The following is a 20,637-nucleotide window of genomic DNA, read 5'->3' as shown; positions in this document are numbered from 1 at the left end:
CATCTGCTACCCCCCCCCCGCATCCTCTGCATCCTCTGCATCCTCGGTACTGCTCAGCATCCCGGAAGTTCAGCATCATTTGCTCCTTCAGGAAGAGACGCATCATCGTCAGAGCTTTGACAACAACGGGGACAGTGGCAAAAACATCGGCCTGTCCGGCAGAAATTACATCTTTTACGCAAGTGGAGTTCATATGAAAAGGGTATTCTTTCCATTTCCAACTAAATGAACGCCTGTCATGTTCGTGTTTTGTGTCAGCGAGCTAGCCGAGCGACTAGGATAATGTTTTGCTAGCCAGTGACTTGACACGACATGGCCTGTTCACAAGCTAATCTTAGCTGCCTAGCCGCTGTAAATGAGATTATCCTCTGGCTATGTGGGGTAGTTTAATGTGGCATAGCTGTGAGTTAGCTGTTTCGTAAAAAACATTTTCTATGCGTTGGTGGCTGTGGGCTCAGTGTACAGACGATGTTACGTTAGCTGGTTAGCTGAATTGAGCATCAGTCATGACTTCAGTCACTTTCACTTTCGTTTACCTCACTGAGGAGTCCAGCGTTGGTTTAAAGGGAGATGTGGGGGCAGGAGGGTTGGTTGTGTTAGCTTTATTCTCATCCAGGAAAAGATGAACGGATGGATGAGAGTGATGCAAAGCAGTTGCATCATTTAGGTAAAAGTACAATACCACCCTACAAAAATACTCCATTAGGATGGAAAGTCAAATCTGGACTAATCTGTTTTTATAGCCTGTCACAAAGCTCATCGGTCATCTGTAAGATTTGTTTCCCAGGGGCCAGGCTTGGTGCCATTTTAGGACAGTGAGCCAGTTGTCTGGGTGGCCTATTTTAAGTCAAGTCACATTTTATTTATACAGCCTAAAATCACAAAGTTGCCTCTGATAGCTTTACAACACCCTCTATTTAGGATTAGCCTGCCTAGAGGTGGGTATATGCTCCACTTCACTGCTTGGTTATATATTGTCTGAGATGGTGTGGAAACTTAAACTACAGTCCCTTCCATTGCAAACCTGCTTTATGAATACATTTTAATGTAATTTGTCATTTTTCTTGTGTGTGTGCAACTTAGAAAAAGGATTTCTTCAACTTCTCTGTCATCTGCTTCTTTTGTCTTACAGACAAATGAAGTGACCAGCAGGTTACAATGTCATCGTTCCAGGTGGTGGACTCGTCACCAGGCAGCAGTGTCAGCGTCATGGAAACGTCCAACTTTGCCCACGTAATCTTCCAGAATGTGGGGAAGAGTTTCCTGCCCCAGGCACCCCTGGAGTGTCACTACACCCTGACCCCTTACATCTCTCCCCACCCCAAAGACTGGGTGGGCATCTTCAAGGTACATCACGCACACCGCAGCTGCTTCAAAGACATAGTACAGCAAGATCAATCAAGGACCAGGCTTTTATTAATCTGAATCATTTATGTTCCAAAGAGATATTTAGTGATTGGAACTATTCCCAGCCAATTACATAAGTGTTTTCTGACATGTATTATGTGTTAAGATTTTATTAATTGGCCATGGGTTTTCAGTTGGCACATTAACACATACATCCGCCTTGACACTAATGGTTCAGCTCTTCACTACATGCCTTATAGCTCACCACAGGCTTTGGTGTGGTTGCTCTGCCTGCAGAAAGAGGAAGAGTGTACATGGTGGGCCAGTTGCAGTAGGTCTCGCTGGGGGGCAAACATTTGGTGCTCTTTATGAACCACTCTGATTCTTATTAGGACCTCTTTTCCCCCCACTTCACTTGTTCGTTCCCCCCTGTCTTTCCATCAGTCTTTTCTCTGCTTCCTGCTAACCAACCTCCGCTCCGCTCTTTTATCAAGGCCATCAAATCTCACACGTAATTAGCAGGAAATGTGAATTAGGAAACTTAATGTCTCGTAAAGTCAAAAGACAAACATTTTATTGTGTTTAAGAACTGACTTCAAATCCACCAGCTCAATTAAAAAGGTATAAAGACGCTGGGTTTATATGGAAAAAAGTCAATTGGAAAATTTAATTGTTGTAATCCATGCTAATGAAACCTGTTTGATGGTTGGTGCTTCATGTCAGGGCACAAGCAGACCCCACATCTTTAATCCTTTTGACGTACATGTCTGTCTTTTTGTGTTTTCATAGATTTTTATCAATTTAATTCTTGGAAAAACATGGCAGTGTGTGTATTTATATATTATTAGGATAAACCATTCAACTTGATTCTTCAATTTTTCATTGGGGCATGTATCAGGGGGTCAGTAATTATGTTTGCTTTTACAAATACTAATCATCCACTTTGATTATAATAAAAATGAAGTCATGACACCATTCAAATGCTAATGAATCTTATGTTTTGGTTTGAAGTTTGTCACAGTGTTTGGGGACTCTAATGTCAAAATCAACAGGTTGGTGGATTATTAAAAATGATTCATTTAGATTGGACTTTCCCACTGAGCAATGATGATCATCATGTAAATAAATGTTCTTCAAAAGTTTTTCAGAAGTCTTTTTGCCTCCCAGAGGCAAAACCTTTGTGCAGAGATGACTCAGGGAGAGAGCATTTCCCCCATCTTACCCTTCACATCTATAGGCGTTACCTGTTCCAGAGAGAGAGACTAAGCAATACAGCTGACTTGCTATGATGATGACTCAGACTGCACAGACAGCCACTGTTCATTTGAGTTGTGCACAGACACCCCCTAGTGGCTGAAAATGTTCATAGTCCAATAATAATGGTATAACAAACTTGCTCCTAGAGGATGGTGCACTCAGACATGATTCACATTCAGTGTATACACAGTAAACATCCACAGAGTAGACTCTAATCAAGCTAGACATGTTTTCTTTTTTTTCCAACATGGTGACAATTTTTCCTGTAAATCACCAGTAAATTGCCTTTGTTGTTTTCCTTTGTCTGTCCAGTGAAAGCATAGTTTAGTTTGAGTTTGATGTCTGACGCACACATACACAGTTTCCTAAAAAAGCCCCGTGGAGGTTTTTGGTTGTGGCATGTTTGTTGGGGCAGCAGGGAGAAACCCGTTGTGTAAGTGTATAATTAACGTGTCATCGTGCTGTTCCCTCACACCTTGGCTCAATGATTGATAGTTGCTTTGCCTGTGATTATTTTATAACATCACTCCTGTGTTGGAATGCCACACCATACCTAACCAAATGTCAGTCAACTTCACTCTGCAATTAGCAAAATTATTTATGTCTGTTCTGTCTTAAGCAAACACACGTGAGCACACAAAAAAAAAGCTGGCAGGAGTCCATCAGCTAGCCTCTCACTGAGATAGTGCTGGATGTAGAAAGAATGTTCTTGGCCCTGGTTTTCCCACTGACAATAAGCATTTGTTTGGAATAGTATTATACTAAGTGTAATGTGTTGATAAGACAAACACTACAATTAGGTATTATGCAACAGCATTATTGGAACATAAATTTTGACAAATGTTTTGAGTAGCTCAGTTGATTTACAGTTGCCAGTTAAAGCTTCACATTGCTTCGTCAGGTATTCTATTCTTATTTTTATTTTTATTTTATTTTTAGTTGATAAAGTTATTTAACTGTTAATTAGGTTGTTGTTTATTTAAATATTTAACTGCAGAAATGGTTTTATGTGAAGATGGTAAAAATTTACTGGCATGTTATTATTTAATCTTTGAAAGTTATGGCTCATTTAAAACTCAACAAAAGTAAGTAACCCCTCCTAGTTTCTGGTGCATCCTACAATTTCAAGTATAGCATAGTCAACCAACTGTCTGAACATGTAATATTATATGATTACTATGTGGCAGCTGTCCAAACGAGAAACTTTCTCTTGCACCACTTTTCTCCAATTTTAAAATGTAAAAAAAAAAAAGTTATCCACAGCTGAAGTGCAGTTATGTAACATCACAAACATGTATTGCACATGTGAGTTGAAACGAGGTATGTGTGTGAGTGTTTGTGTGTTTGTGTTTGTGTGTGTGTGTGTGTGTGTGTGTGTGTGTGTGTGTGTGTGTGTGTGTGAGTGGTCCAGACAGGGAGAGTGTGCGGTTGTGTGCGACAGATTTACGACGCAGGACCTGAGTTATGATGTTCACAACTCCCTTTCATCATCTGTCACCTAACAACACATGAAATCCATGGAATTACATCTCCCTTGCCATTTTGTGTAAAATTTTCACCTTTTCTTCCCTCGTTTTTATTCTTTCCCCCTCTTCTCATTTCCACGTGGGTTGTTCTCTGCCGACTCGCGAGTCTGCGCATGTGTGTACACGCATGCAAAGCCACACACACCCCTGCCCTACCACCCCATTCTCACACCTTTGCTGCCCCTCTTTTGTGTGAGTCCAAAAGGGGCAGGAACTGAGCGGAAGGAAAGAGGAGGAAGCGGTGGTGTGTGGAAGAATGAGGGGGCATGGTTTTAAATGTTTCCATTCTTGCCTTGAACATAGTATGTAATCCTCCAGCTTTCTTTATTTAGTGTGTTTTTGAAAATCGAATCAGGAAAAGTGCTAAAATGTCATCTGGTTATGGGCTGTTTATGTTAATTCAGAACAAAATGTGAGTCATGATTTTTTTCCCCACTAAATATTATGCTTTACATCGTCCAGTTGGGCGCTATTTTCTGTTGTGGATCAATATTTCAGTTGTGGTTTACATACTCAGGTGGGTTGGAGCACAGCCAGAGATTACTACACCTTCCTTTGGTCTCCTATGCCTGAAAACTACGAACCAGGAAGTACCATCCACAGGACTGTGGTGTTTCAAGGTACACACACACACACACACACACACACACACACACACACACACACACACACACACACACACAGACTATGTAAACCACTATACAGACCCAGGGTATTCCAAAGTAACTCCTCCATTTTACGGCGCGTATAAAAACCAGCACTTTTATTTAATAAGGGAACACAACCGCAAACGACGGCCTGGGACCTGAGCACCTCTCAAACCACACACATACACACACACAGGTTGAGGGCCTGCAAACTGGTTTTACTGGGCCTGGAACGGTCAGATATTACACAGTGAAAATATGAGAGCATGCTGTGGTGTGTCAGTAGTCAGTAAAACCGGTTGGCTGCCGGATGTTCTATACTTACTCCTCCGCCTTAGAGAACCAGGCCTAACATGCGAATGATGTGCTCCAGTGAAATCGCACAGTGTAGCACTGTGTGTGAAGACATTGTAGAAGTGTTAATGTAAATGAAATAAGTGCTTCTTGATTAAGTGACTATTAAATAAAATGAAAAAGAACATTTTTAGCTTGGTCAACTTCTAGAGAAGGCAATTTCTGAAGAATTTGGAGGTGTGAATGCAGGCTGTTGAAAGGCTGATGGTAAACTGAATTGCTGGCTTTAAAATTGTTTGAAAGATATAGAATATTTATGTTTGTTATATGTATATGTTTGTTGAAAAGCAGACGCTGAATTGCTGGCTACTGTGAATGGGATTGAAAAGTTGAATATATCTCCAAAAGTATGAATGTAGTTTTTAATTGAAAGTATGAATTATTAGAAGAAAAAATTAAAAAGAATTTAACACAAACACACACTCTTTATCTCTTTGTAGGTTATTATGTTCCTAAATCTGATGGAGAGTTCTACCAGTTTTGTTACGTCACACATGCCGGTGATATCAGGGGAGCCAGCACGCCATTCCAGTTCAGGTCAGCCACGCCCACCGAAGAGCTGCTGACTGTTACAGAGGATGACAGCAGCTCAGACATACTGGTCGTCACCACCAAGACTGGCTTGCTAGAGGTACGTCAAAATTAATTTTTAATTGGCACCCCATTAAAGGATCCTATGGGGTACTAGATACTGGGTACTAGATAATAGGTACTAGATCCCCACCAGAATCAAGAGGTTCTGTTTTGTACCTGAATGTGACCTCTGATCTCTCCAAGTATTGGCATTAATAAGCTATTCAATTATTGTACTTCTAGATTGCCATAGGTACAACCCACGCTATATCATGCAAACCAAAATTAATTTTATATAAACCTCTGGACAAATGTGCATCTCACAACTAACTGTAATAAATATGACCAAACTAAGTGAATCTTAATCTTAATCTTTTAATCCTTGAAGACTAAAAAATCTTCAGGGAACAGGTATCATTCTTTTTCTCTACCCATAACTTCCCTCTTGCCTGGCAGCATGTGGAGGAGGCACAGCAGGAGCGCAGGGAGCTGATGAAGGCCATGCGTCTCCTCCAGGAGGAGAAACAGCAGCTGCAGGAGGAGCAGAAACGACTGGCCAGGGAGAGGGAGCAGGAGAGGGAGACGTGCTGCCTGCTGCGGACACACAACCAGGTTGGAGAGAGTAGTGGTCTGTATTATATCTGGATATAATAGATATGGTTTGTGAATGCATCTATACAATTAAATTTAGTGTTTAAGTTAGAGTTATTTGTGCAACATGTAGAAACTCTGTCCCACCACCTCCTTCTATCACAGGTGATCATCATCTAATTAACCATCATAGAGAAAGAATTATTGCTTTTTAATTCAAAGTCAAAATAAAAAATACATTCTTTCAATAATTCAGTTCGTTAGGCAGCTAACAAAAAAAATGCTCCAACAACAACACTGAGACTTAAGGTGTGTTTCAATGTGTTTGTGTATGTGCATATATATGCAAGTGTGTGGGGGTGTGTACATAAACAGACTCTAGTCTCTATTTGCACATGTGTGTGTGGAGCCGGTTCCTCACCAGTGATCACAGGTCTGAAAACTTCAAAGGCCCAGATTTATGAATAATCTGTGTCCATGTTTGAGAGACACACTCAAAGAGCCACAGCGCGCATGTGAATGTTAGTGTGTGTGTGTGTGTGTGTGTGTGTGTGTGTGTGTGTGTGTGTGTGTGTGTGTGTGTGTGTGTGTGTGTGTGTGTGTGTGTGTGTGTGTGTGTGTGTGGCGCACGCCAGTCTCTCTCTCCCTCTTTAACGATCTGACTCAGTGGGCCAGAACGGAATTGGGACTCAGTTTTCTTGGGCATCTGGCGTCAGGGACGATGCCATCGCAACCACAGAGTGAACAAACATGACGTCAAACACACAAACACACACACGCTCATACGCGTACACAAACGTCCCCCCTTCTCTCTCACACTCGCATTCAGGTTCCACACCACAGGGCCCCCTCTAATGTGCATTCACACATGCACAAGCGTGCACACACACACAAGCACAAACACACTCATTATGCCACCCGCTTGCAAACCCTTTTAGTCTGTGTGTGGAATGAGAGGAGGGTAGTCCGCAAAACCGCCTGCCTGAAAAAAAGGGCCCTGCCCAGCCTCAGGGACAAACACCACTTAGTCACGCGATTCAGTGGCCAGTGCTTTCTCACTGTCTATTTTCTCCCCTGTCTGTCAGTCTGTCCCTCTCTTTCTCACTCAATTTTTAATGAGTTCTTTTGCTGAAGTAAAGTAAACAAATATATATTTTGGAACATTAATCAGAATTTTAGAATTTTAGTGTTTTCAATTTCTACCTCAGTTTCATCTACTTTTTAACTTAATCCCCCCCACTCACTCACTCATTCACTCACTCACTCACTCATTACGATGAGTCAGATTTTGAGATGCTCATTTGATAAGCATTAACTTGGTACACACACCTAAAAAACAGTCAACTCAAGGAATCTCAATGAAGGGGGCGGGGGGTGTTGGGGGTGTTGGGGGGTGAAACACTCACACTTGCCAAGAGGTGTGTGAGTTTGAATCCAGTCTCTTATCGCCCCCTAGTGCAGCCCTCTGATCTAGGCTCAGAGTAAGAGCAGGCTGCTTTGAGTTAGTCCACTGCTCTTTTTTTATGAAGGACAAAATCGCCATAAATTACGTGGTAATACGCACACACACACACACACACACACACACTGTTATTACCGTGCTGCTTTTCATTCAACAGGCATGTTCATCTGTAGATATACGACTTGTGTGAGTAGGTGTGTGTCTCTTTTTGTAGACCATTTACACTAGGTGTGTTAGCTCATGCCACGCTGATGAAAATGTCCTAAGTTTAACATGAAAACATAAGTACATATTTTGTGGCTGCTAATTTTACGACTACACTTTTTATAAGGTCTTTATGCACTGCTAAAGTGCTTCCCAAACGCCAGCCGTAAAAATCATACCGTAATCTACGCAGAGCCAAGCCCAGAGGGAGACAGGCCGGAGTATGCGTCGGTGTACTATGCATGTGCACTCTGTGTCTGTTTCGGATTGATGGCTGTACTTTGCTAGCTGTCTGTCTCCATATGTCTTTGAATGTGCAGCTGTGTGTCAGTCTTTCTATAGCTCCCATGTATGTATGTGTGTGAGTGAGTATGTGTGTGTGCACGCTACAGATTGAAAGGAGGGCGTGTTCAGAGAGGTATGTTGTTCTGTCACAATCAATATTTGCCGTGGATGATTTAATGTCCTTCCCTGCTGATTAGCAGCAAGTTCAAACAAGGCCTTTCCTTGGCAGGCCCACCGCATGGAGAAAACAGACCGTACGCTCGCAGGAATTTGAGTTTGCTGATACTAGACAGGTTATTCCTGCATGCGTTTACCAAATACTGTTACTGTTTCAGTAACTTCAGATAATGAATGTGTGTTTTGCGTTAGTCAAAAGGCTCACATGAGTCATGATTACTCATGATAACTGGTGATGTGTGATTGATAAGATAAGACTTAATTGATCCCCTGAGGGAGAATTCATGTTACAGCTGCACTAGAAACAGGCTGTAGAGGTAAGAAACAGAAAAAAATAACAACTTACAGTGGAATAAAATGTAAAAAACTGAATGAAATGAGATTTAAAAGTTACTTTTCATTTATACATTATAATATTTTGGACAATACACCTACATTTATGAATTTTATTATTATTATTATTATATTCCATTGTACATGTGCAAAAATAATTAGTCCAGTAGTGCAAATTGCAACAAAACCTTCATGATACATTTCCTTGATGAAGGCTGTTGAAGTAGTTTTAGTTTGCGGCAACTGAGCCTAGCTATAAATCATAAATACAAGGTGCACAGAAACAGATATATATGGCAGTGTGACATATAATATGTACTACATATGCAACATGACTGTCACACATCACATGAAATCTTACCATCTGTGATTAATCATGAGTATTGCACAAGCTCTTAACTTTGTTCAGCTCTCCTTCTTCTCTGCCAAGTTCAGCCCGCTCGTTCAGCGGCTGTGATTGGCTGGTAGAGCCTGTCATTGTGATCCACAGCTGCTTCTCTGTCGCGCAGGAGCTGCTGCGCTCTTCGCAGGGCCTGTCAGAGGAGAGGGAGGAGGTGAGGAGGAGGCTGACAGAGGCAACGGACCGGGTCCGCCAGCTGGAGGAGGACCTGCTGGGAGTCACCCAGAGAGGCCTGCAAAAGGAGACAGAGCTCGACTGGTGAGTAGAGAATGCAAACATGTGACCATCAATCATTCAAACTGATCTGTTTCTTTGAGGACTTGATCGTTAAACTGACTGTGTTTGAGGAGTATTTCTTTCCTGCCTTCAGCTTCTTCGACATCTTCATCATTCCACACAAAGAACAAACCACAGCCAACCCCTGACGCTGTAAAATTTAAAAATAAGCTTAACAAAGGTGGCATTTATTCCACAGATATTGTAGTGCATTGCATTAAATGCTTGTCACTTCCTCAACCCCCTTAGATGATGGATTAGGGGGTGGTGACCATGCAGCCTAGCCTTTTGGCAAAAACAGATTTAGCTGACATTCAGTGGGTTGTGGTTAATAATTTGGGAACTTGTTGACACACATAGTATAATTAAAAAGGACTTCTGAAGTTGTCCTCTTAGTTCATAAACAGTTGCATGAATAGTTTGAAAATTAGTGTACTATAATAATGTCGGTGGATAGGAAATGTGTACAAAAGTTATTTTATTTTTTTGTCACAGTCTGCGTGACCGTCTGAAGAAGCTGACAGCAGAGAGAGACAGCCTGGAGAGCCAGCTGAAGAATGAGAAGGACGAGAGAGACCTCTACAAGGTGGTAGGCGGTTCAGAGCTAACAGGCTAGATGAAGGAAAAGGTGCATTTTGACTAACAAAGCCTGTGTAATTCTTTCTTCTGATTTTTGCATTTTCTCTGTGTTGTCTCGTGTGTAGGCCCACCTGCGCAGCACCGAGCTGGAGAACACTAAGCTGAGTGCAGAGCTGCAGATGCTGAAGGCAGTGGAGCTAAACCGGGAGGTGACCATTGCCCAGTTCCAGGAGGAGCTGGAGAGGCTCAGGGCCTGCGTTGCCCAGCGGGACAGCCTGGAGAAAGAGCTGCTGGCACACAAGGCTGACAAGGTAATAGTGGTTGTTTGAAATGTTTGTCTGTTATCTTGTGTGTTAACATTCATGTGCATTGCATGCATGCGTGCTGCACCTGTGTGTATGTGTGTGTATCTGCATAGTAAAACAGTTCATATATATAATTTTCCTCTACGTCTTCAGGCAGAGCTGGCCCGTATGCGTGAGCACCTCCGTCAGGCAGAGGAGCAGCTCCAGGCGTCCCGGCAGCAGGCCTCCCTCCTGGCCTCGGAGCTCCGCGACTCAGCCAGTGCACGTGACCACACGATGACTGAGCTGTACCGTGCCCGCTTGGAAGCCGACAAGCTCCGTGCCAGTCTAGCTGATGCTCAGGCCGAGTGCCAACGTATGGAGAGCCAACTAGACCGCATGAGGAGCACTGCACAGAAGGAAGTGGTCAGTGTCCGACTTCTTTATTTGGTATCAATGCCTTTTATTTTCTGTGATATTATAGGCCAAGGCTGCGAGAATTCTAAAGCAAATCATGGAAAAGTTTTTTCCTGTGGCAATTTTCACATTGTGTTTCAAAATTTCCTCTTAATTTCCTTCTCTCCCAGGGTGTTGGGACCAGTGGGGAGATGACACCCAGCATCTTGGTGGTGTCAGAGGCAGAGGCCGAGCTGCAGAGAGAGGTGGAGGAGCTGAAGCTGCGTCTTCATATGGCTGCTGAGCACTACAAGGAGAAGTACCGGGAGTGTCAGCGCCTCCGCAGGCAGGTGGCCAAACTAAACACTACTGAGTCACAGGGGGTGAGTACTGTGTAGTAAAACTCATGTGAAAAGAAAAAAGAAATATAACACACAGGTCAATTTGTCCCTAAACCAATTACATTTACTTTTTGTTGATACATTGTTCTTATTTGTATTTTTGCAGGAGCCAAAGAGAAACGCATCCACTGAGACAACACAGGAGCCACTGACCCCTAGTCCAGAGTCGCCAACAGGAGGTATACACACACACACACACACACACACACACACACACACACGTTCATTTGAAACAGTATATATGCATGCATGATGAATGTTGCATCATACAAACGAAAAGGTAGAAATACAAGATTTTCAACTAACAGTATCTTCAGTCGACAGTAATACATTGCAATCGCATGACGTAATGAACAGTAAGTGTTCTGACTCACTTTTTCTTGACTGGACAAAACTCGTTCTCTTTCTATGTTGCTCCTATTGCTCTCTTCACCTAGACACACTAACAATATCATCTTAAAACAGCAAGGTGGTGCAAAATCAAAAGTCTTTGAAATGTAGGAAGTGGATAAAAATAAAAAAGTATATGAGCCCGGTGATGAATAATGATTACACCAGAATTTGAATTATAACACTATGATTTAAAAAGTTTTTATGGACACATTATAGGGAAAATATTCATCAAAGAATTAAATCAAAGACTGTCGTACTGACTATGTAATCTTATGAGTTTGACTCTTACTTTTTGTGTTTTTACAGGGAATATAGCTTCTGCAGTCCTACAAGAAGTCACTGAGATGACAATCACTCCAGAACTTAGTAGCAGTGAAACAACACATGCTGGCACATACATCAGCATAGAGAAGGAAGAAAGGCAGAGAGATAAGATTCCAAAGGAGAGGGCCGAGGTGGAGGCTGAGGGAGAATTAAACCAAGGAGAGGTCAGACAGAAAGAAGACAAAGAGAAAGATGAGAGAAAGTACAGCCTGCCGGAGGAGAGCCTGAGGATGGCGAGCTGGGTGGAGGTGGAGAACGAGAGGCAGAGAGCCGAAGAGAACAGGGAGGCGGAAATGTCAGGGAAGGCAGAGGAAGTGAGAGATGTTGTGGAGGAGCAGGTGCTGCTGGAGGTGGAAGGGACGAGCATGGGAGAGACAGAGAAGGAGCAGACTCGCTCGGTGGAGGAGGAGTTGGCGATGATGGAAGAGAAGTGGAGGGAGCAGTGTGCGATCAATGAGACACTCAAACAGAGGCTCGCCAACGAGGAGGAACGATTCAGAGTAAGACGCACACTTATGCAGAGTGGCTGGAAGTATGAGGGATCAATGCTCTCCCAATGATCAATGGGTGTGTACAGGCCCTTAAGCAAGGCAGCTACTGTACACCCAAAATCATTTCTTTAGTAAATATAGGTTAAGACAACACATATGCTACAGTGTAGTTTAAAAACATCACATGTATTTTTCCCTTTTTGAGTCCCTTAAATTTAAATAATTTCTATCACTAGATGTAATTACATACACAAAGAAATCCAGCCTTTTAAATTACCTTGTGAGTTTATAATCCAATCATAAGGGACATCCTATAGATTTTGTTGCACTGTGTTACCCAAACACAGTAGCAGACATTGTCAGCTTAGATGTTTGTGTTATGAGTGTTTTTTTATGCAATATTAGGGCTTGGACTTTTTCTTAGCCTTTTTTTTTTCACTTTTAGACTTAGTTGATTTACTTCATAATATGTCACAAAATAGTAAAAGGAAAATGCTAATCATAGCATTGCTAATCGTGCTAATCATTAATTCCTCTTTCCTCAAAAAGATTATGTCAAACAATACAATAACAATTACAAAAATTGTAAAACAAGAAAAAAGAGAAAATCTTCACATTTGACAGGCTGGAATCAATTCATTTTTCTTGCTCAATTTTGAGATAAATCTTAAAAATCCATAATAGTCATACCATTGTTGACTCAGGGAAAGTCATGCAGCACTCTGACAGATGAATTCATTGTTATTGGAGGAATGTTATGTCAATTGGTTTATAAATAGTAACAATTATATGAGAGTAGCAAATGCTCATAACAGTTTACATGAGCATGCATTAACCAAAGTAACCTGGTTACTCCATGCATGCACACATAACCGCTGCGTCTGTGCCACACATGACCCAATGTGTGTGTGTGTGTGTGTGTGATTCAATACGAGCTCTTGAACTTGTTGCGACTATGTGGGTCTCTTGCATTTTGCGTGCAAATGTCCGCCAAAGTACCCACTGGCATTTAATCTCCATGAGTGAGTGTGTGTTTATCGGAGCTGTAAATAAGGCTCTCCCCTGTCTTTGATAGAGTCTCCTGTCTGAGGCAAATGCCCCGGGCCCCGAGCCGCTCTTAATGGCCCCGGAGACTGACAAGAGAGGCAGCCGCAGAGCGCAGTGCTTTACGGCTGTTTACATCAGCCACCCAGAGGATGGATGAGGGAGAGGAATAGACAGGGAGAGGGGGGGGGGGGGGTTACACTGTTGCAGAATCCCTTCACCTGAACTTAACCCTCTAATGCTGTGCCGTAAATTTATGAAAGAGGGGGAGAGCGAGAGAGGACAAAGGAAGATGAAAGAGAATGACGGGGGGAAAGCAAAAGAAGAAAACAGAATTTAAGAGTGAAAAAAGTAAGATAGACAGACAGACATGAAGCAGAAAGAGAAACCGGGAGAGGAGGGGATTTGGAACCTTTGTAATGGGATGAAATGAGAGAAGAGCAGGCAACTAGTCATGTAAACTATCCCACAGGGTCAGTGCTGTTAGAAAGCAAGAGATTTACTACGATCCCCCGTTCTGCTCTCCTCAGCAGTGCTCCTCCAGCCTGCCCTGGACACGGACCCTGTTTCTGTGGCTTTCGCAGTGTGTTTTACTGTAAGCACCACACATTTGACGCTGTGCCAGGTTAAATAAAACTCAACTGACCAAATATTATGTTCACTTGCTTGCCTGTGTGTATGCCTACTGGTATTCCTCTTCGTCAGTTGACACAAATGGAGTGGAAGTCCAACCTGGAAGCAGGGGATGTGAACAGTGAATCAATAACAAATTATTTTAGTTGTGTTTTTATTTTAGTTGGAACAATTAGTTTATTAATGAATTACTCCACAAAAAAATTGGCAACAAGATTATAGATTAAATGTAAATGACAAGACATTAACAAACAAGAGATTTTAAGTTGACTTGGCTAAATTGTGATGAGCATATTTCACCTTTTAAAAGATTTATGAGTTAATCAAGAGAGTAAGAGAGTAGGTAAGATTAATCAGTAATTAAAATTAAATTAACAAGTAATTATGGATGCTGGCATCTATATCCTCTTAAGGAAATCTGATTGGTTATTGAATCTCATTTGTTGTACAAATACAGTGATTCCTAAGTGCTCTGTTATTAACTATGCCCTGATGGTACTGTGTTTTTCTGGTGCCCCGTCTGTAGGTGCAGATGGCAGAGCGAGCCAGCGAGGTGACGGAGCTGAAACGCAACCTGGCCCAGGCCCTCAGAGACAAGGAGCAACTACAGGAGGTAAAGCAGCAGCCCCAAGTGCACACTATTTATATATCGGTTCTTCACAGTTGAAACAGTGCAGGGTTTTGATAATGAATGTGAATTAAGGTTATCGTTTTATTTTAGAAAAGCCACCTGAATTTAAACTACAGAGATCTGCATTTGAACATATACTGTAGCTTCTGACAGGAGAAATGTAGATAATGTAGGCTCTCAGTTGAAGTCCATAGCAATACCATCACATTCAATTATGTGCAGCGCTTCAGTGCAGTGTACTCTTTCTGTAGCAGTTCCTTCCCTTCTCCATACTCCCCACCACCCACTAATTAATACATCTTTACTTGTTTCTTTCGCCCATCGGTACAGTGCCATTAGACAGTGCAAATGCCACACGACGTGTCTGTTTCACCTTACCAACCCTGGTTTAAATGTTAAACCTGATAGCAGCGCACTAATGAAGTCATCAAGAGAGGACGTCAAGCGGGGGAATAGCGAGAGGAAGGAGGGAGGTAAAAGAGGGAGAGGGCGAGTGCCTCCATCAGCAAAGCCAGAGCAGAGGGAGCCAGAATCTGACACCCATTACAGTAATGAGTAGGGTACTAATGCTCTTGCTTCATATATAATCACAAAGGGCAGAAACAGTGTAGAGGGAAACTTAACTCTGAGCTGAAAATACTTACTCCCTGTGTGGTTCCAACAGTAAAAAATTGTGCTATGGAAACGCTGACTGACTTTCCTTCACACAGCTATTCTCATCAGTCCCTCTCTCTTCAGACAGATAATGTTGGCTTGGAGTAAGAATCACAGCTAGACACTGTACTTAAACAAAGAAAATAATGAAAAATATGTACAGTATGAACAATTTAAAGGTAGCTTTTCAGAACTTAAAGAAATAGTGTTGTTGAAAGTATGTTAGATGTATGAACTATGTATTTATGCAGTAGCATCTGTTTAAAATGTGGCTTATTTGTATGTAAGTTTGCTCAACTGGACAGCATAGAATACTGAGTAACAGGAAATCTCCGTTTACAGACATGATAACAATATGTAGTTTATCCCTTTAAGATACTGTGACACTCAGGGATGGATCTTGTCCCCTCTTCAGGAGCTGCAGCGCTTCGTGTCCAGACAGAGGGAGCAGGAAGCTGGCGTTCAGGGTGCTGAGATGAGGCAGCCGATGGTGCTTCGCTACCCCCTGCCATACCCTCAGGACCCCTCTCCTCCACCACTGGTGCCACAGAGGCCAGCTGAGTTGCAGTACGGCAATCCCTACTCCACTGACACCACACGAGGTTGGAAGGGTTAAAACTTTGATCAGTAATTCTTTCATGCTCTTTATCTGTCTGTTCTCCTTAAGCTGCTGTTTGATCAGGATAGTTACACTTCTTACTGTTTTTCTAGACCGGGTAGACGTTGCTCTGTCTCCTGAGCACATGTCCCGTCCTCCACCTGAGGCCCCACCGTGCGCCCCTCCCTGTGCACCCCCAATCACACCCCCGAGCCCAGGCCCTGGGGCACCAGGCTGGGACCGAGAGGTGGTCTGCATCCAGCCCTCCCGCACCACAAGTCCCCCTGAGAGCCTGGAGCATCCACCGGAGGAGCCACAAAATGTAAGTGCATACAAACTGATTGTGTGGCATTTTGAGATAATCTGCTTTGGCCCATGCCTGCACTCACAAGGCCGATAAACAAAAAATGTCTGCAGACACATCTGCATAGACAAATTCCATCAAGCATCAGTTTGATCTCAGTACAGCAGTATGTCTGGATCCTTTTGTAGAAACTTCACCCATATATCAAAGCTTACTCCCCTCGCTTTGTGTTTTCAACATCCAAAGAATTGCTGTCACGATAATCCCTCTCCCTCTGTCTCTGGAGTGCTCCGCCTTGCTGAATGAAGGGAATAGTTGCTCACCCTTAAAAGATGAAGCTTTGAACTAATTTGCATAAAGCTCTAATTAATGTCACTCCCTCAGAGCTCAAGAGAGATGAAGATAACAAGGGCTTGGAGAGTAATTAGGGGAGATTTTGCAAAGGGACAAACCTAAGATCAGTTTGTGTCTGTCGTATTACATCTTTCATTGTTTCGGAGCAAACTGAATAGAGACATTGTGCTTTAAATAGAAACATAACACATACCTGCACACCCATACCTTTGCCCCTTTCATCATGCATGCCCTTTTTTGGTTAACATCTTTTAAGGTTGTGTGTGTGTGTGTGTGTGTGTGTGTGTGTGTGTGTGTGTGTGTGTGTGTGTGTGTGTGTGTGTGTGTGTGTGTGTGTGTGTGTGTGTGTGTGTGTGTACACACACATACAGCTCTCTGAGTGAATAGATGGCCACTATTTCCCATCCTTTTGTGTGTGTTTGTGTTGTGTTTCATAGGCTGCCGATGGGGCTCAGCCGTCCTGTGATCATCAGTCCAGTAGACGTAGTGAGGCCAGGAGCAGCTTCTGCTTTGACTCCAGGTAGTGTGCCTACCCGCACGCATAAAAGAAATAGGCTTAAGAATAAATAGACTTTTTCAAATCAAGGCATTTCACTTAAAGACATGATGAAGAAATAAGATTTCACAAGCAAAGATAAGGAAACTCATAAAAAGAGGTAGCAAAGGGAGGTTAGGGAGGGATTTTTTCTTGCAGTAAATCAGTAATCCCTGTGGCAGTAGTGAGCCAAACAAGAGTAATATGAAAATATAAAAGTGAAAATCCCTCACTGTTTGGCCTGTATGGTGGCTAGCTGACTTCACAGCTTAAAACGTGGCAGCTTTTATGATTATGTGTAATTCAAGGGTTAATTCCTGATCTAAACACATACATTTATGACTTCAGAACTATCGCTTGAAAACATCATTATGTTTGTATGTTTTACCCTGGGCTCTTTAAATGGTTGACCTTTTTGGAAAAATGTGTTTACTTTCTTGTTGAATGTTACCACCAACATATTTATCCATCAAGCTCCGTAAAAAAATTAAAAAAAAACTGCTCGTCTTTGCATTTTTCTTCAAATAAGGAACATTTTTTGTTTTGATGTATCAAACAAAAAGTCAAAAACATGTAACGAACTTAACAGTTACAGCAACATTTGTATATACTTACTGTATTCAATTCAATTTCAATTCAATTCAATTTTATTTGTATAGCGCCAATTCATAACAGAAGTTATCTCAGGACACTTTTCAAATAGAGCAGGTCTAGACCGAACTCTTTAACATTAATTACAGAGACCCAACAGTACCACCATGAGCAAGCACTTGGCGACAAGGGCAAGGAAAAACTGCCTGTTAAAAGGCAGAAACCTAGGACAGATCCTCCGGCTCTAGGTGGGTGGTCGTCTGTCTCGACCAGTTGGGGTGAGAGAGAGAGAGAGAGAGAGAGAGAGAGAGAGAGAGAGAGAGGCAGAGAGAGACAGAGAGAGCGAGAGACAGACAGACAGACAGACAGACAGGTGTATGTATGCACATGCACTATATGTATATACAGTATACACAATACATACATGCCATATGTACACACACATACTCATAACAAAACTGTCTCACCTGTCTCCATACCCTCTCCTTTTCTTTCTCCAGGAGCAACGTTCACAGGCGCTGCCCGTTATGCGAGGTGATCTTCCCACCCCATTTTGAGCAGCGCAGCTTCGAGCAGCACGTGGAGAGCCACTGGAAGGTCTGCCCAGTCTGCTCTGAGCAGTTCCCCCTCAACTGTCAGCAGCAGCTCTTCGAGAGGCATGTCCTCACGCACTTTGACGGCCACGTGCTTAACTTCGAGCAGATCGAATGAAGGACGTAGAAGGCAGACATAGCGTATGGGTAAATGTGTGTTGTCAGCTATTAGTTCATTTTGATTGGGGTTTGGTTAAGTTGTCTTGTTAATATACAATCATTAGCACTTTTTTGCAATCTTGACAAAGGTTAGAAAGAATGTAGTCCACTACTGAAAGGAAGCGGAGTTTGTCTTTTGGCGGCTACTCCACCAAGGTGTTTATTAAGTAGGGTAGCTTTCACCTTAATACACAAGTGGGTAAAATGATCTTTAACACTCGGGAATAGTGCCATGGTCCTTTACTTTTTTGTATCATTTTTATGCTCATCTTTCTGCTTCATGGGGCAAAGGCACCGTTGGTAGTGCATGTATTTATTCTGTGTTCAAAACAATTCAAACTACTGCAGTTCAAGCTAAAAGAGTGAATTATAGCGGGAGCTTGAGCCAGGGCTTTGAAGATAAAAACATTTTAGTATGTTAATGTCCCCGTTCTTTAACTACCTTGAAGATTTCTTTTACTATAAGTCGGATTCTCTTGTGATAAAGCAGCCAAGACATCTTTATCTTTTAATTCTCCACATGATTCAAAAGCTCGGAAAGACATTTTTTTTAAGTGTAAATGCAGAGGGAGATCTGAATATGCGATGTCTTAAAAGAGTCAATTGATTTGGTGTGATTTTTTTTTTTTTTTTACTTGAATGGGAAGTGATTTCTCCCAAACTACAGTACTGCTGTAAGTGTTTTGCAAAGACGTCAGATGGTTTAAACAAAAACAGCACTACGTTTTCATGTATCTGCACTAAATAAGGCTTTATTCTGAATGTAATGTACATATGAAAATGAGTATAAGTTGTGGAGAGACCTGTGAGTTACTGTTGTGACCCTGCCTCATTGTTACTTCCCTCATGTTTTAGTGATGAAAGAGTGACTGATTGATGACGTTTTACTTCGGTAAGAAGCTGGGCAAATAGACTGCAGGACACTGTTACGGTCATGTTTATGGTTAAGTACTTCCACATTTTAAAATTAGAATTGTGAAGAAAATAAAAATCAGTGTGCAGGTCCACATTATGAGTGTCATTTATGTGTGTCCACAGGGCTCCATACCATTGCTTGTCTATTTTCTGTCATTACAAAGTGACCCATCAGTGTTGTATTCAGGCTTTAAAAATTGCACATGCCCAGTAATCACAAGGCAAATGTGTGTCATGTGTCCGATGCAGCCCTTTTCATGTGAGAATGTCAGGACAGTGGTTGAAGTGTGTACTGCAAAGATCTTTATGAATAAAGTAAGCTTGTCTAAATGCATTCAACTGTAATGTCTTTGATTTATTCGGGTCGAAAAGGGAAGAAATAACACGACCGTCAGTCCGAGCTACAGAGCTTTTTAATGTATTTTTCTTTTTTTTTTCAGTCATTTCCTGTTTACATTTAAGCAGCTTCTCTTTTATATAGAAAGACAGTTTGACATCATTTACAAGTTACTCTGCTCAGAACCTGTTGTCCCCCCATACAAAAAGGAAACATTGGTCTCCACGTTACATACGAAAATATAATTTAAAAGTACTTGACAACAGACACACGTTACAATACATTCACTGTACACGGTATACTGAAACTCCTCCCTCATCTCCTCCTTCTGCACACAGCCTCCTCTCCTCCTCTCCCATATGTGTAATACTGCAATTGGCCCCCGTGTAAAGCTGAAACTATTGCCATGGTGACGCCGGTGTCGGTGAAGCGGGGATGGTTTTACGAGTGTTTGACAGAGCACCCAACGGGAGACTCTCAGTCTCCGTTCCATCTCGGGTCTGTCTCTGCTCTGATCCCAGCCACAGAAACTCTTCCCCTACGCTGAAAGGCAGGAATGGAGCTTTTTCTATCACACGCAAACCATTATCTCAGGGTTACTTTCAGGGTAGCAAGTCCACAGATGTACTTTGAAACTGATAGCAAGATTTTAGAGATCTTGGTTCACTTATTGGGGCTTCAGAATAGACATGGATGTCTTTCAGGCCACATTTGTGCTTATTTGTAGGTAGCACACTACATAAAGGCATTGTAAGTACAGTACAGGCGCATGGTAATTACTGTAATAAGAGGGGGTTAATATGTGTTCATTTAACACCCTAAATAAATTAGGGGATTAAACACGACAAATACCAGAAAAAAAGCAAGTTGGGTACTGCCCTGTAAAGACAATGTAGAAAATCACGTTTTTTTAAGAAAGGTCTCTTTGCCATGCTAACTCAATGGTTTCCATGGCAATAGCAGCTTGGAGGACAGGAGGGTGTGTGCGA

The 20,637-nt window shown here is 42.2% G+C and overlaps 1 protein-coding gene across 3 annotated transcripts; it reads left to right on the top strand.

Annotated features, from left to right (window-relative positions):
- The first annotated feature begins 43 nt into the window (after nt 1–43).
- tax1bp1a (Tax1 (human T-cell leukemia virus type I) binding protein 1a) lies at nt 44–19,645 on the top strand. Of its 3 annotated transcripts, none has more exons than XM_051389534.1 (17): nt 44–202; nt 1,133–1,347; nt 4,648–4,750; nt 5,572–5,762; nt 6,161–6,316; nt 9,266–9,414; nt 9,928–10,018; nt 10,137–10,322; nt 10,470–10,721; nt 10,883–11,074; nt 11,199–11,271; nt 11,792–12,309; nt 14,504–14,590; nt 15,678–15,864; nt 15,974–16,182; nt 16,956–17,038; nt 18,145–19,645. In XM_051389534.1, the coding sequence occupies exons 2-17, from the start codon at nt 1,159–1,161 to the stop codon at nt 18,353–18,355; spliced, it is 2,877 nt and encodes a 958-aa protein (XP_051245494.1). In that variant the 5' UTR covers nt 44–202; nt 1,133–1,158; the 3' UTR covers nt 18,356–19,645. The 3 variants fall into 3 exon arrangements, with proteins under 3 accessions (XP_051245494.1, XP_051245493.1, XP_051245495.1); XM_051389533.1 differs by having other exon boundaries at nt 9,928–10,021; XM_051389535.1 differs by lacking the exon at nt 16,956–17,038 and having other exon boundaries at nt 9,928–10,021; nt 18,145–18,347.
- Nucleotides 19,646–20,637: the final 992 nt, after the last annotated feature.

This window comes from Dicentrarchus labrax, unplaced genomic scaffold, assembly GCF_905237075.1.
Source record: "Dicentrarchus labrax unplaced genomic scaffold, dlabrax2021, whole genome shotgun sequence".
NCBI lineage: Eukaryota > Metazoa > Chordata > Actinopteri > Moronidae > Dicentrarchus > Dicentrarchus labrax.
Note: the sequence above shows the minus strand (reverse complement) of the source record. Positions and strands in the feature narration are given on the sequence as shown.

Coding starts and splice junctions, on each gene's coding strand:
- tax1bp1a (XM_051389533.1), top strand. CDS start 1,159: ATGTCATCGTTCCAGGTGGTGGACTCGTCACCAGGCAGCAGTGTCAGC. Junction 11,272..11,791: donor TCCAGAGTCGCCAACAGGAG/GTATACACACAC, acceptor GTGTTTTTACAG/GGAATATAGCTTCTGCAGTC. Junction 12,310..14,503: donor ACGAGGAGGAACGATTCAGA/GTAAGACGCACA, acceptor CCCCGTCTGTAG/GTGCAGATGGCAGAGCGAGC.